Source organism: Gigantopelta aegis, chromosome 4, assembly GCF_016097555.1.
Source record: "Gigantopelta aegis isolate Gae_Host chromosome 4, Gae_host_genome, whole genome shotgun sequence".
Taxonomy (NCBI): Eukaryota; Metazoa; Mollusca; class Gastropoda; order Neomphalida; family Peltospiridae; genus Gigantopelta; species Gigantopelta aegis.
In genome coordinates this window covers 19,599,581-19,614,558 of record NC_054702.1, presented here as the reverse complement: position 1 = coordinate 19,614,558, position 14,978 = coordinate 19,599,581, and the positions used below count along the sequence as shown (strand labels likewise).

Genomic DNA, 14,978 nt, shown 5'->3' with positions numbered 1-14,978 from the left:
TCATTATGTTAAAAACACCAGCACCTAGTGATTATGTCACTATTACTAAACACACCTATATAATTCATCACTAATATAACTGTCACTCATTATAAAAACACCAGCACCTAGTATAACTGGATGTCTAAAAAACACACCTATATAATTAATCTCATCTCATGTTAAAAACACCAGCACCTAGTGATTATGTCACTATTACTAAACACACCTGTATACTTCATCACTAATATAACTGTCTTGGATCTCATTATGTTAAAAACACCAGCACCTATCTCATTATGTTAAAAACACCAGCACCTATCTCATTATGTTAAAAACACCAGCACCTATCTCATTATGTTAAAAACACCAGCACCTATCTCATTATGTTAAAAACACCAGCACCTATCTCATTATGTTAAAAACAGCAGCACCTATCTCATTATGTTAAAAACACCAGCACCTAGTGATTATGTCACTATTACTAAACACACCTGTATAATTCATCACTAATATAACTGTCTTGGATCTCATTATGTTAAAAACACCAGCACCTAGTGATTATGTCACTATTACTAAACACACCTGTATACTTCATCACTAATATAACTGTCTTGGATCTCATTATGTTAAAAACACCAGCACCTAGTGATTATGTCACTATTATTAAACACACCTGTATAATTCATCACTAATATAACTGTCTTGGATCTCATTATGTTAAAAACACCAGCACCTAGTGATTATGTCACTAGTATTAAACACACCTGTATAATTCTTCAACCTGTCTGCCATTGAACAATCGGGCATTGCTCCGCGACACAGATCCTTCTCCTGCAGGTGAATTCCACAGTCATCCGTCTTCTGTGACCGATGAAGGAACATCCTCCACCGTTCCTTCATCCCGAGTCCGCAGGTCCGACTACACGGCGACCACTCTGACCACGGCGTCACTGAGCACATCGAGTACGGACCACTCGCCGTGTCGTGGCGGAATTTAAAACTGGTGTTGATCTTCCGCCGTTTGGAATTCTTCAGGCACTTGGCGGTAGAACAGGCCTCCTTCTCCGACAGTCTCTCGCTGCACATTGATTCGGTTATTCCAGGCATTTTTAACATTCTGCGGCGTGAACGTAGGCCGCTGGTGCATGAGCATTTTGACCAGTCTGACCACTGGCTGGTTGCACATTTCTCAAGTTCTGGAATGAAAGGGAGAATGGTGGATTTAAAGGAGCAATATCAGGTTAAAAATTATGTCTTAAAAACTGTCAAAAACAGCAATTAAAAATTAAAGGAGCAAACATATATTCAAATAATTTAAAAAAAAAGAAAAAAAAAAGAAGCTTATTGTGCATTTCTCAAGTTGTGGAATGAAAGAGAATTATGGCTTTAAAGGAGCAATATCAGGTTAAAATCATGTTCTTTTTAAAACCCTATCCAAACCAGCAATTAAAAATTAATGGAGCAATATCAGTTTAAATTCATGTTTAAACAAATGTGTCAAAAACAGAAAAGGATTTTGTGAATAAATCAATAAATTGTGATGTAACATTGAACATTAAAAGTTTGTTTTGTTTAACAACATCACTAGAGCACATTGATTTTATTAATCATTGGCTGTTGGATGTCAAACACAGTAATTCTGACATATAGTCTTAGACAGGAAACCCGCTAAATTTTTCCATTAGCAGCAAGGAATCTTTTATATGCACCTTCCCACAGACAGGATAGCACATACCAGTTGTGGTGCACTGACTGGAATGAGAAATAGCTCAATTGGACCACCGACGGGGATCGATCCCAAACTGACCGCACATCAAGTGAGCGCTTTTACCACTGGGCTACGTCCCGTCCCCTTCCACATTAATTTAGTTTATAAAATACTGCTGGATCTATGCCATCTATCTTTTTGTCAGTCATAATGTGCTTGTAATTGACTATACCTCCTGGTATTAAATATCTATCACATAATGAACAATTTAACAAAGAAAAATACTGCTTCATCATTGGCACATAATGTGCTTGTAATTGACTATACCTCCTGGTATTAAATATCTATCACATAATGAACAATTTAACAAAGAAAAATACTGCTTCATCATTGGCACTGGGGCGGGACGGAGCCCAGTGGTAAAGCGCTCGTTCGATGCATGGTCGGTCTAGGATTGATCCCCGTTGGTGGACCCATTGGGCTATTTCTCGTTCCAGCCAGTGCTCCACAACTGGTGTAACAAAGGCTGTGGTATGTACTATCCTGTCTGTGGGAGATGCATATAAAAGATCCATTGCTGCTAATAAAAAAAAGTAGCCCATGAAGTGGTGACAGCGGGTTTCCTCTCTCAATATCTGTGTGGTCCTTAACCATATGTATGACACCATATAACCGTCAACAAAATGTGTTGAGTGCGTCGTTAAGTAAAACATTTCCTTCCTTCCTTATTGGCACTATTCAGTTATTTTCTGTTAAAGGAGAGTTCACACTGTGCGACATATAATAACGATTTTTGTTCCAGTTGTCTTTTGAGAACTGCTAAATCATTTATAACACTGTTAGCTTCACACAACAAGTTATGTAGTACTGAGAAGGATGCAAAAACACACTTTGGGATATTGAATTTGTATTGTGATACTGAATTACAAAATATGACACATTATGTTGGTATTCTTGAATGAAATCTAACCCTAACCCTAATATTTGTAATCTAATATTTAAAATAAATATTTGTTATAGCGGACTAGGAAGAACACTTGCTGACTACAAATCTCATACTACAAATAGTTACTACAAGTTAATAAGTGAACATGCACCTTTAACAATATTGTATTAGTGTTTTCCCTAGGAATTTGGCACAACATTGTAGACTAAACACTTTGAGGACATTTTCACCACTTTATGAACTTTTTTTTTCCATTAAAGACAAAAAAAATAATTGAAATAAAAATAAATGTAATTGATGTGCTTGCTTTAATAAATGAATAACAAAACGTATAACAGGGATATTTAATTAATTAATAATACATTTTCAGAGTGTTATATAAATGCAATTTTTGAATTAATTATTGAAAAAGGCTTGTTTAATCTCAGGGCAGCATGGCGCTAATTAAGTCAAGACTGACTGATTGACTGATTGAAACATCCCATTGGCTGTTGGGATGTTCGGACCAGTCTACTAACCATAGGGAATATGCACTAGTTTTGAAGACAGGTGATGTTGAAAAGAAACATATTTTATTGCTTTTTAAAGAACAAATGGATTAGGCACAAGTAACAGTTATACAACTTACTAGGCCTTCTCCATAATACGTATATGTTACGACTATTGAATCATGGTGTTGCACCATGCTAAAACAAGCTAGGAGAAGCACTGCTGTTTTATATTCAGTGTTTGCCTGCAAATCTTTAACTTACGCATCTTCTTCTGCTTCATCATTTTCTTCTTCATAATGCTGACCAGTTCGTCTGTACTGGGCGACAGTTCCGCTGACGTGTATTCCCCGTTGTCGTTGGTGCACCATTCGTCATTCTTTCGAATCGTCAGCATCGCTAAAGGTTTAATTGGTTCACGACCGAAGAACGGGGAATCAGGGTTGTTGGGGTTTGTGTTGGTAATTGCAGTTATTCGTCCTGGTGGGTTCGTTTCTTGATTCGCTGACTGAAAAGTGGAGAAATTATGAAAATAAAGTTTAAATAAATCACTTATGTATAATATTTAACCTGTGTCATGACCAATAAACTTTTCTTTTGTTAAAATTTAAATAAAAAATAACAACAAAAATACACACATGTGTAATTATATTAAAAAAATAAATATTTTTTAAAGTATTATCAAAATAATGATCACTAGTTATACTGCCAAATATTTATTTGTTAACAAATATGGAAAAATCTTTTTAGTACTTTTTGAAATGTAAATGGGTAAAAATATATTGCCCAGAATTTATTTATTTTTAATGTGGAAATACTAAATTTATAAAAAATTATATAAATTAATAAAACCTTTGGAAAATTAATTTGCTAAAAATATTCTTAATAGCCTACAGTTTATAAAAGATATTGTTTGAAATTATTATCTAAAAAAATAAGTCAGTAGAAATATAGTGTGTGCCCTATGTGATTAAAAAATAATATTCAGTAAAATTATTGGGATTTTAGGTAGATTAAAATTACCGAAATATTTACCATGTAACTGATTCCGTTGTCTGTCCCAGCATCCCAAGGATACAGAGGTATTTCCATTTTGTCGAGCCAAGTACAATTCTTCCTACACATATCAAGGGCACTAATACCTAGAAAGATAACAGACTGCCAATGAATTTCATTAAAGCTACAATCTCATCATCTCACCATATTATAACATCATTTACTAATGCAAAATACAAACACAACTACAGTTTTAATAAACTCACAATCTCACTTCACCATATTGTGACATTTACTAATGCAAAATACAAACACACCTACAGTTTTAATGAACTCACAATCTTATCTCACCATATTATAGCATCATTTACTAATGCAAAAGATAAACTTTGGTTTTCTGATTTCTGTATTCCACAAGTGTATTTCCTGCAGGAAAATAAACCACTAGGCTTTTCTTTGGTTTTACTTTAACCAAAACCATATTCCCACAGTAAGACAAATGCATATAAGAATAAATATCTTCAAATATGATCTCTGCATCCAAATGTTTGTTATTTATCTAATTGCGATCAAATGGAACTAGTTCTTGTTAAAATAGTATCATCACATCTGGGCGACTTTTTTGTTCAAAATAAACAAACTGAAGCCAAGAACAAGTTTTCATTTAGATAAATAGATGTTTTTTCACACTATGTAAAATACCTAGACCTATTAAATTTCTCAACTAATTGCCCAGTGTATAAGTAGATGAAACCTTTTTTTATCTCAAGATTGGTTTTTTTAAGATAGGTGTATAAGTAGATGAAACCTTTTTTTATCTCATAATTGGTTTTTTTAAGATAGGTTCTACAAATTTATTTTCTTGGCGATACATTCACAATTTGAGAGAGTGTGATTGATAGCGCAGTTCCTGGTAAATGGAGATGGTGTGAATACAGACTCACTTCATTAAGAACTGATGAAGAAGAAAAATATCAAGGAATCCAATAACACTTCTAAAGCAGTGTTCTTTACCTAAAATTAGGGGTGTGATACCAATTTAAAAAAAAAAATCAAATGGTCTTAGAAAAGTTAAAAACAATATACCAAACCTGAAATAAGGGAAATATTTTAGTATTTTGATCAAATCTAGTTTTTGTGAAAAATATTTTATAAAAAACTCACACCCATGAAAAATCATATCCCTTTCAAAACAAATCTAATTCCTGCCAAAACAAATCTAATTCCTGCCAAAATAAATCTAATTCCTGCCAAAATAAATCAAATTAACAGTTTATTAAAGATTGGTAATTAAAACTGCAATCTGACCTCTCCATTCTGCGACATCATTTACTAATGCAAAACAAAACAACTACAGTTTTGCTCATAAAATACTTTTTCTAGTTCACATAAAATGCATTAGAAACTACTACAAAGCCAAGACCAACCATTTACACATCAGAATTACCCAAATTAATAACTTCAGCAAGAAGTTGAGAGTAGTAATATGTAACTTAATGGTAAAAAAGTCTTAGAAATAACTGAAAAGATATACTCAAGAAAAGTAATTAAGGGCCTGTGGATATTTTTGGCCTTTTAAAAATATTTGAAATAAAATACATTTGTTTTTGGTTTTATGAAACATACAAAGTTTGCATCACTGGTTGGAGTGGGGTCGGGATGTAGCCCAGTGGTACAGCACTTGCCTGATGCGTGATCGACCTAGGATCAATTCCCATCGGTGGGCCCATTGGGCTATTTCTTGTTCCAGCCAGTGCTCCACAACTGGTTAACAAAGGCCGTGGTATGTACTATGGGATGGTGCATATAACAGATCCCTTGCTACTAATCGAAAAGAGTGGCCCATGAGTGGCGATAGCGAGTTTCCCCTCTCAATATCTGTGTGGTTCTTAGCCATATGTTTGATGCCATATAACCGTAAATACAATGTATTGAGTGCCTTGTTAAATAAAACATTTCCTTCCACTGGTTGGAATTGATTAAAACAATGTTTAGAAATCATCTATGAACAAACTTACTAACTTAATACATGTACTGTATGACACTAGCAGAAACTGATCAAAACATCTTATGGGTCTTAATTAATTTTGTTGAGTATATTTTAAACTGCCTTAAAAAACTAGAAAGAAAAGGAAAGGAATATTTGTTTAATGACACCTCAGCACATTTTAAACTATGGCTATTTGGTGTCAAACATGTAGCTATTTTAACACTGTCGAGAGGACAGTACATATCATGGTCTTTGATGTACCAGTTGGGGAGGGACGTAGCTCAGTGGTACAGTGCTCGCCTGATGTACGATCAATCAAGGATCGATTCCCATCAGTGGGCACATTGAGCTATTTCTCATTCCAGCCAGTGCTCCATAACTGGTGTAACAAAGGCTGTGATATGTACTATCCTGTCTGTGAGATGGTGTATATAGGGTGTATAGTACCAAATCAAATCCCATAGATGACAATAGTAACATATGTGGCTAAAACTCCTACCTGCAACGTATCAATCGACATAGACGCCACGGATATAAATACTACCACCCCTCACCCTTAAAGTGAATCACAAAAAAGTGGGTGTCAAGCTGCTCATTTCTGAGATAACGGGTAGCATCTATGACTACCCTAGTTCCGCACAAAATTCGAGTACTTTTTTTTACAGGTACCCCATACATGTTTCAAGCACAAGGCTACTTGACACAGATGAAATAAAATTGCATACTTTTTTAGCCCAGATGAAACTAATTTTTTTTACAACCAACACACTCACATTTATAACCAATCACAGGACTTGTGGTGTTCACTTCTCTATCAAAAGTTGGGTGCACCTCGAACTTTGACCCAGCCGGAAGTTATTTAGTTTAGTACTACCTATATAAAATCCCTTGCTGCTGTTCGAAAACAGTAGTGACAATGGTGAAGTGGCAACAGCGGGTTTCCTCTCTCAATATCTGTGTTATCCTTAACCATATGTCCGATGCCATATAACTATAAATAAAATGTGTTGAGTGCGTTGTCAAATAAAACATTTTCTTCCTTTAATGTACCAGTCATGGGGCACTGGTTAGGACAGGAAAAGAAATGTCTAAAAGCGAGAGTCAGCGCCTTTAACTGAATACGAACCTAGACACCAGTCTGGGCTGGGGCCAACCATGGTGAGCAAGGACAGCAAGTGTTTCTTCTTGTTGACGGTGAAGAGCGCATCAACAGACTGAGTGATCTTCACCGGTCCCCACAGAGAGTTGGTCTTAACCACCGTCCGGATCTTCTTACTCTACAACATACAGATAACAAGATTTTAAAGAATCTTCTTACTCTACAACATACAGATAACAAGATTTTAAAGAATCTTCTTACTCTACAACATACAGATAACAAGATTTTAAAGGATCTTCTTACTCTACAACATACAGATAACAAGATTTTAAAGGATCTTCTTACTCTACAACATACAGATAACAAGATTTTAAAGGATCTTCTTACTCTACAACATACATAACAGATTTTAAAGGATCTTCTTACTCTACAACATACAGATAACAAGATTTTATCTTCTTACTCTACAACATACAGATAACAAGATTTTAAAGTATCTTCTTACTCTACAACATACAGATAACAAGATTTTAAAGGATCTTCTTACTCTACAACATACAGATAACAAGAGTTTAAAGGATCTTCTTACTCTACAACATACAGATAACAAGATTTTAAAGGATCTTCTTACTCTACAACATACAGATAACAAGATTTTAAAGGATCTTCTTACTCTACAACATACAGATAACAAGATTTTAAATACTGCCTCACTTGAAGAATATTCATTAAAAATATTGAAAGATTTGCTTCTTTGATATAGTGGTCTGTGTCATTAAAATTAAGATACAATTAGTTATGGGTGTGTCTGAGTGTACTTACATACTTACATACACACACACACATTTATCCATCCATCCATTCATATACATATACATACACACATGCATGCACACATGCAAGCACACACACACACACACACACACACACACACACACACACAGAAGACACACCACATACTCATATACCCAAACAAACACATAAACATATATTTTTTAAAATGTAAAAAATAAAAATGGTTCTCAAATATTTCAAAATTATATTTCAGCAGGTTCTTATTTTATCAAATAACAGTGTTGGTACAATATAACCATTACTCAATGACCCTCCCCCCCCCCCCCCCCCAATTTGAAGTGCACTTGTAACGACTTTAAAAAAAATTTCATCACCCATAATATATACAACAGTAAATTGGTCTAAAAATACTTCTCTGAGCATCTTTGTTTCAAACTTTTCATTGGAAATGCCCCATAATTCTGCAACAGATGTTCCCTTTAGGAGCTCAACTCATTTCCCTTTAGCAAATTCAAACTTGCCCTTTTTAGAAGTTTATAACTTTCCACTTTTATTAAATTCTTGATCCACCCCTGATTAACTGTTCAAGATGGCAATTTTTAGAGTTTTATGACCCCCGCCCCCCCCCACACACACACACACATACACACACTTTTACTAAATTCTTGATCCACCCATGATTAACTGTCCAAAATGGCCAACATATTTGTAATTTACTATTTCAATAAAACAGATAAAGACTTTATAAACACACCATATGACTTTGCCTTTGTTCGATCCTTTTGACTTGTCCAATAAATATTTCACATAAAAATGAGACAGAAAAAAAAAATCACCATGGGTGATATAAAAAACATGCCTTGAACATACAAATCACATGTGCTGTGCATACAACATGTCAGATTTTGACAGACACCCTTGTCTGCTTGTCAGGTACATTTGTGTAAACAACACTCCAACAATGAAATAACATTCAAAACCAGCCTGTCCTCCAACATCTTGAAGTGGTTGTTTAGAAAACAGTTTTACAATGATTTTCACAATTTCGGATAGTCTGAGGTATTTGTAAAGAAAATAGCAGCTCTGCAATTTCCCTTCTCCTTAATACATTGCGTAGGGTGAAAGAGAAAACAATATGTATGGTTCTGTAATGTAATATATTTACGAAATATGAAAGCAATCTCTGTATGTCTTCTTAAATGCTGGAATTTTCACAATCAACATCCAGAAATGAGTTCATACCAGTTCTGATCATTTGATTTTAGTCAAACCATCTGCTGAGAACACAAGTTGATATATTTTCCAAGTTTTTAAAAAAAATATTCACAAGTATGGAAGCAGTAACATTGACAAAATAAAACCCCCAAAACAAACTGACATTTACATTAAAATATGAAGAGTTCATTTTCAAAATGTGATATATCTATTTATGTAATTTTGAGGCCAATGTGGTTTATATCACATGAAGCACAGATTTAACATCCTGTTCAGTGCGCATAGAGCAAGTTTTGTCTTAAACTCTGTTGTCGTATTGTTGAGTTTTACTAATATCAGTATATCTTCGCTGCTGAGATGCGACGTAACCAAATGGTAAAGCATCCACCTGATGTGTGGTCAGTTTGGGATCGATCCCCTTTGGTGAACCCATTAGGCTATTTCTTGTTCCAACCAGAACAACACAACTGGTATATCAAATGTATGTGTTATTCTGTCTCTGGGATGGTGCATTAAAAAGATCCCTTGCTACTAATGAAAAAATGTTGAAGTTTTCCTCTCTAAGACTATATATTAAAATTACCAAATGTCTGACATCCAATAGCTGATGGTTACTAAATGAATGTGCTCTAGTGGTGTCGTTCATAAAACAAACTTTTAGATTACATTTTGCCATAAACTTTATTGTCTTATTGTTGAGGTTTACTAATATTATTATACTTGTACCTTCACTGTTGACTACAAAATCTGGAAAGTTATGTATATGTAGTTTAGGAAATGAACTCTTCACATATATTTCTGCAGATTCATCACACATTCCAGGCATCAAAAGTTCCTGCTGATTCACAAATCTGACATCAAATAGCTGCCGATTATTAAATTAAATAAACATTCCTTTCCTCTCCTTTCCATCAAATTGGAAAATTGCCAATTAGTACAAAATACAGTTTACAAAACCAGTTTAAAGTGCTTGAAATATCATTAATCAGACGAGAATAAATAGATAAATTCCTTCTTTTCATTTGAATGAAAGCAATTTAGCTCAAGCTGCACAAATTAGCAAATGTCTCGGATACACATGCTGTTTGCTGTGAGTTTACCTGTGCATTCAGATGAAAGATGGCAAACATCTTGTGCAGACAGGTAAACGGGTAATGACCTTTGAACCAAATATTGACATACCAGAGCAAATGTGCTATAGTTTGATAATTGGATTTTCGCCTTTTTTTTTCCTTCTGTGCATGCATGATGCAGCAATAAAAATGTAGAACTGTTGAAAATCTGTTAAAAGTACATACATGGTCTACTATGAGCAGAAATTCCAACCAAAATTGTAAAATTGCCCTTAGGACTTTTCCAGAATTAACTGATTGGATGGGGGTTTTGGGGGTTAATACAGTAAATATAATTTTATACATGTTGGTTCTGCTGTATGTTTTTTCTTTGAATAGTTGGTATTAATAAATAAAACATTTTTTTATGGGTTTTAGATGTATAAAGAAATTGTCTTTTGCCTACTCCCAATGAGTTCAATTTTGAAATGTTCTTATTAAGTTTGTGTTCCTTGTGAAATAATTGTCATTTAATTGTCTCTTGTTAATTAATACTTGTGAAAAGTTAATATTATTTTAATCAGAACATAAACTTGATTATTATCCATATGGTTCAACATAACCGAATTAATAATAATAATCATACGAAGCACACATGTAATAACAAGTGTAATGACGTAATTTTGGGAAGCGACGTCATAACATGCTTTTCCAGTCCTATCTCAGACTGTGCATTTGAAATATGATGTCATTTCATCATCTCCTTCGAGTTGTGGCTGCAACATTTTGAGTGGGATCTTGTTATTCATAAAGAAAACAACAATAATAATATGAATAATAAAGAAATTATTATATTTGCATGTAAGTCGTACTGTTTTTACGAAACTCGTGTTAGGATTCATGTATTACTCTCGCTCTTGCTCGGGCAATACAAAAATCCTGATACTCGTTTTGCATTCTTAATAAGCATTTCGCAAATTATACATGGAACATCAAATGATTTTAATCCAATACTGTTTTTTTTTTTTGCACTATATGCTTGCTATAAAAATGGAAACTGAAAAGTAAAAAATTTAGAAAAAAACACATACACACACAAATATTACACCTTTGGAGGAATAAGATACAAACAGTATATTTATCTTATGAAATATGAAATAATTAAAATAACAACTTACATTCCTCTTCATGTCAATCTGAAGCGCCCGCGATGATCCGAACTCGCAAACTTCCTTAACAGCCTGAGTCGCGTACTGCCCATATTCCCATATTCTGTAGTCATTGCTGTGAGAGGCTCCAACAATATTGGACCAGTGCAACAAATATGCAACTGAAACAAAAATAATGACAAAAACATATTCATATGCTCATCAGAAAAGCACAAAATTAATAATGAGAATGTTACTGATAAATGTATTTTTTGACATTAACTCAAGACTTTTGGAGGTAAATAAAAAGAAATTTAGAAGAGGTTAGCGGTTATTGATAATAAAGGCTGTTTAAAAATTCATCACATGGAGGCATCAAAATTATTATTTTAAACTGCATACACGGTTTAAAAAAACATTTATTTAGGTATATTATACTGAAACCAAAAAACCCCAACAACTTGCAAGTATTTTATAATATACTATGAGAAAAGAGCATAGCAATCTGGTACTACTGTACTGCACTTTAAAACAGGTAGCATTCAGTGACTTGACAATTATGTATTTTTCTTTGTATTGAAAATCCTGTTACTTATACTGACAAATGATGCATCAATTAAATCCAATATATAACAAGGTTTCTTATATACTGATGGAAAGAAATAATGGAACACATGGTATTGTAGACAAAATTTAATTCACTACTTGCGTAGTAAGTCTGTATTACATACAGAGTTGTAATGAGTGACTGAATGTCTGTAGTGTTGAACTGATGTCTCTGTTACATACAGAGTTGTAATGAGTGGCTGAATGTCAGTAGTGTTGAACTCATGTCTGTATTACATACAGAGTTGTAATGAGTGACTGAATGTCAGTAGTGTTGAACTCATGTCTGTATTACATACAGAGTTGTAACGAGTGACTGATTGTCTGTAGTGTTGAACTGATGTCTGTATTACATACAGAGTTGTAATGAGTGATTGAATGTCTGTAGTGTTGAACTGATGTCTGTATTACATACAGAGTTGTAATGAGTGACTGAATGTCTGTAGTGTTGAACTGATGTCTGTATTACATACAGAGTTGTAATGAGTGACTGAATGTCAGTAGTGTTGAACTGATGTCTGTATTACATACAGAGTTGTAATGAGTGACTGAATGTCTGTAGTGTTGAACTGATGTCTGTATTACATACAGAGTTGTAATGAGTGACTGAATGTCAGTAGTGTTGAACTGATGTCTGTATTACATACAGAGTTGTAATGAGTGACTGAATGTCTGTAGTGTTGAACTGATGTCTGTATTACATACAGAGTTGTAAAGTGTGACTGAATGTCAGTAGTGTTGAACTGATGTCTGTATTACATACAGAGTTGTAATGAGTGGCTGAATGTCAGTAGTGTTGAACTTATGTCTGTATTACATACAGAGTTGTAATGAGTGATTGAATGTCAGTAGTGTTGAACTCATGTCTGTATTACATACAGAGTTGTAACGAGTGACTGAATGTCAGTAGTGTTGAACTCATGTCTGTATTACATACAGAGTTGTAACGAGTGACTGAATGTCAGTAGTGTTGAACTCATGTCTGTATTACATACAGAGTTGTAACGAGTGACTGATTGTCTGTAGTGTTGAACTGATGTCTGTATTACATACAGAGTTGTAATGAGTGACTGAATGTCTGTAATGTTGAACAGACCACCAGTAGCACGGTCTACTTCTGACAAGGGTTGAGGGTTTTATTTGCTGATAGTATTTGTGTGATCTCTTATTTCTTTCCATCAGTATATTTAAGCACATTTACCATATTGCTAAACTTTTTTGCTTTAGAGTATATATATTTTTTATTATATACCGTACATAATTCAGTGAATGGACTGTCAAAATGGAACTAAAATGTTCACAAGACATATTTTTAAAAGATACATAAACTAATGAGATTTTAACTGAATAATTTTAAATAAATTGAAGAAAAATAAATTCATATTTGCATTTGTTTAGGTTCAGTATAATATTTAAAAATGTCTCCAGCCCCTTTCATGTGATCAATTCTGTAACAGCTAGAGACTAATTAATATCTCAGATGGTTTTACTCACTGTCTCCAGAAGGGAAGTCTTTGGGGTGTGTCTGTCGTGACCACAGACCCTGGAAGTCGAGGACGTACTTGGCGTGACCGCACGCACAACACTCGTCTTCCTGCAGGAGAGATGGACTGTCAGCTGCCACAATGTCCACTGAGTCTCGCTGGGTCACTGGGGAAACAACAACAACAACAACAACATGAGATTAATATTCACCAAACACCCAAAGTGCATCAATGCACTTTAATACCATTACTTCCAGTTGTTGCTACACCAAATTCAGTTACGAAGTGCTTTGATGCATTTCGAAGCGCTCTGAACCCATTCCAGTTCAGTTCAGTTCTATTATGATGTCAAGTCATACAAAAGCGATACAGGCCATTCAAATCCTATATTTTGCAGGTTACTATTGTTGCATTGGTGCAGCACATTCCAAAGAGCTTACACAGCCAGTGTCAATGGCGTTATGATCAACTTCCAGTTCTATTCACTTCTGTGTAACTAGTCTTTGTAAAAAGCTTTAACAAACTGAGGTCCCATACATATTACTCTTGTTTCATAAGATTATTAATGTCATACAATGTAATTAATTCTTCACAAAAAGATCTTATCAACAATTTCACCTGTGCTTACATTCACTTAAAGTGCAAGCACATCTGTCATGGGCACAGGCTCCAATATAACCAGTGCCTAAATTCAAATGAGGAATTTCTGATGCCTTTCACTTACAAAACAACACAGGGTCAGTGGATAGGTGTAGTGTGGGCTTCTCTCTTCACTTACAAAACAACACAGGGTCAGTGGATAGGTGTAGTGTGGGCTTCTCTCTTCACTTACAAAACAACACAGGGTCAGTGGATAGGTGTAGTGTGGGCTTCTCTCTTCACTTACAAAACAACACAGGGTCAGTGGATAGGTGTAGTGTGGGCTTCTCTCTTCACTTACAAAACAACACAGGGTCAGTGGATAGGTGTAGTGTTGGCTTCTCTCTTCACTTACAAAACAACACAGGGTCAGTGGACAGGTGTAGTGTGGGCTTCTCTCTTCAATCAAGAAGTTTAATGTTTTGTTTTGTTTAACGACACCATTAGAACATTAGACCCCCCCCCCCCAAAAAAAAATAAACCCTCAGTTGATCTCTGATCAGACCAATGTTCTAGTATTGATTCACTCTGTTTTTTTTTTTGTTTTAAAAGCATGGACTGCACAAAAAAGATAGGTATATAGATATTTTTAAGCATGGACTGCACAAAAAAGGTAGATATATCGATATACTGGTATATATTTTTATGTCCTCCTCATTTGTTTGACACCCCAAATGCGTTCCTTCACATTTAACATACAGCCAAGGCAACCTTTATGACTTCGACTTTGCCGCCAAAATGCCAGGGTGATTCACAGTGTTATTAGTTAAATCGGTGTAGCATTATATTTGGTATTGATGGTGCTGTTGCAGCTACTGCCAGAAACTTGA

General features: G+C 34.6%; 1 protein-coding gene across 1 annotated transcript in view; it reads right to left on the bottom strand.

Annotated features, from left to right (window-relative positions):
- LOC121369651 (spondin-1-like) overlaps positions 1-14,978 on the bottom strand; it is a 144,832-nt gene that overhangs the window by 16,861 nt on the left and 112,993 nt on the right. The window contains exons 5-10 of the mRNA XM_041494694.1: positions 13,520-13,675; positions 11,450-11,601; positions 7,237-7,387; positions 4,160-4,266; positions 3,389-3,632; positions 747-1,178 (exon numbers count right to left, since the gene is read on the bottom strand). Coding sequence (XP_041350628.1) covers positions 747-1,178; positions 3,389-3,632; positions 4,160-4,266; positions 7,237-7,387; positions 11,450-11,601; positions 13,520-13,675 — 1,242 coding nt within the window. The remainder of the gene's footprint in view (positions 1-746; positions 1,179-3,388; positions 3,633-4,159; positions 4,267-7,236; positions 7,388-11,449; positions 11,602-13,519; positions 13,676-14,978) is intronic.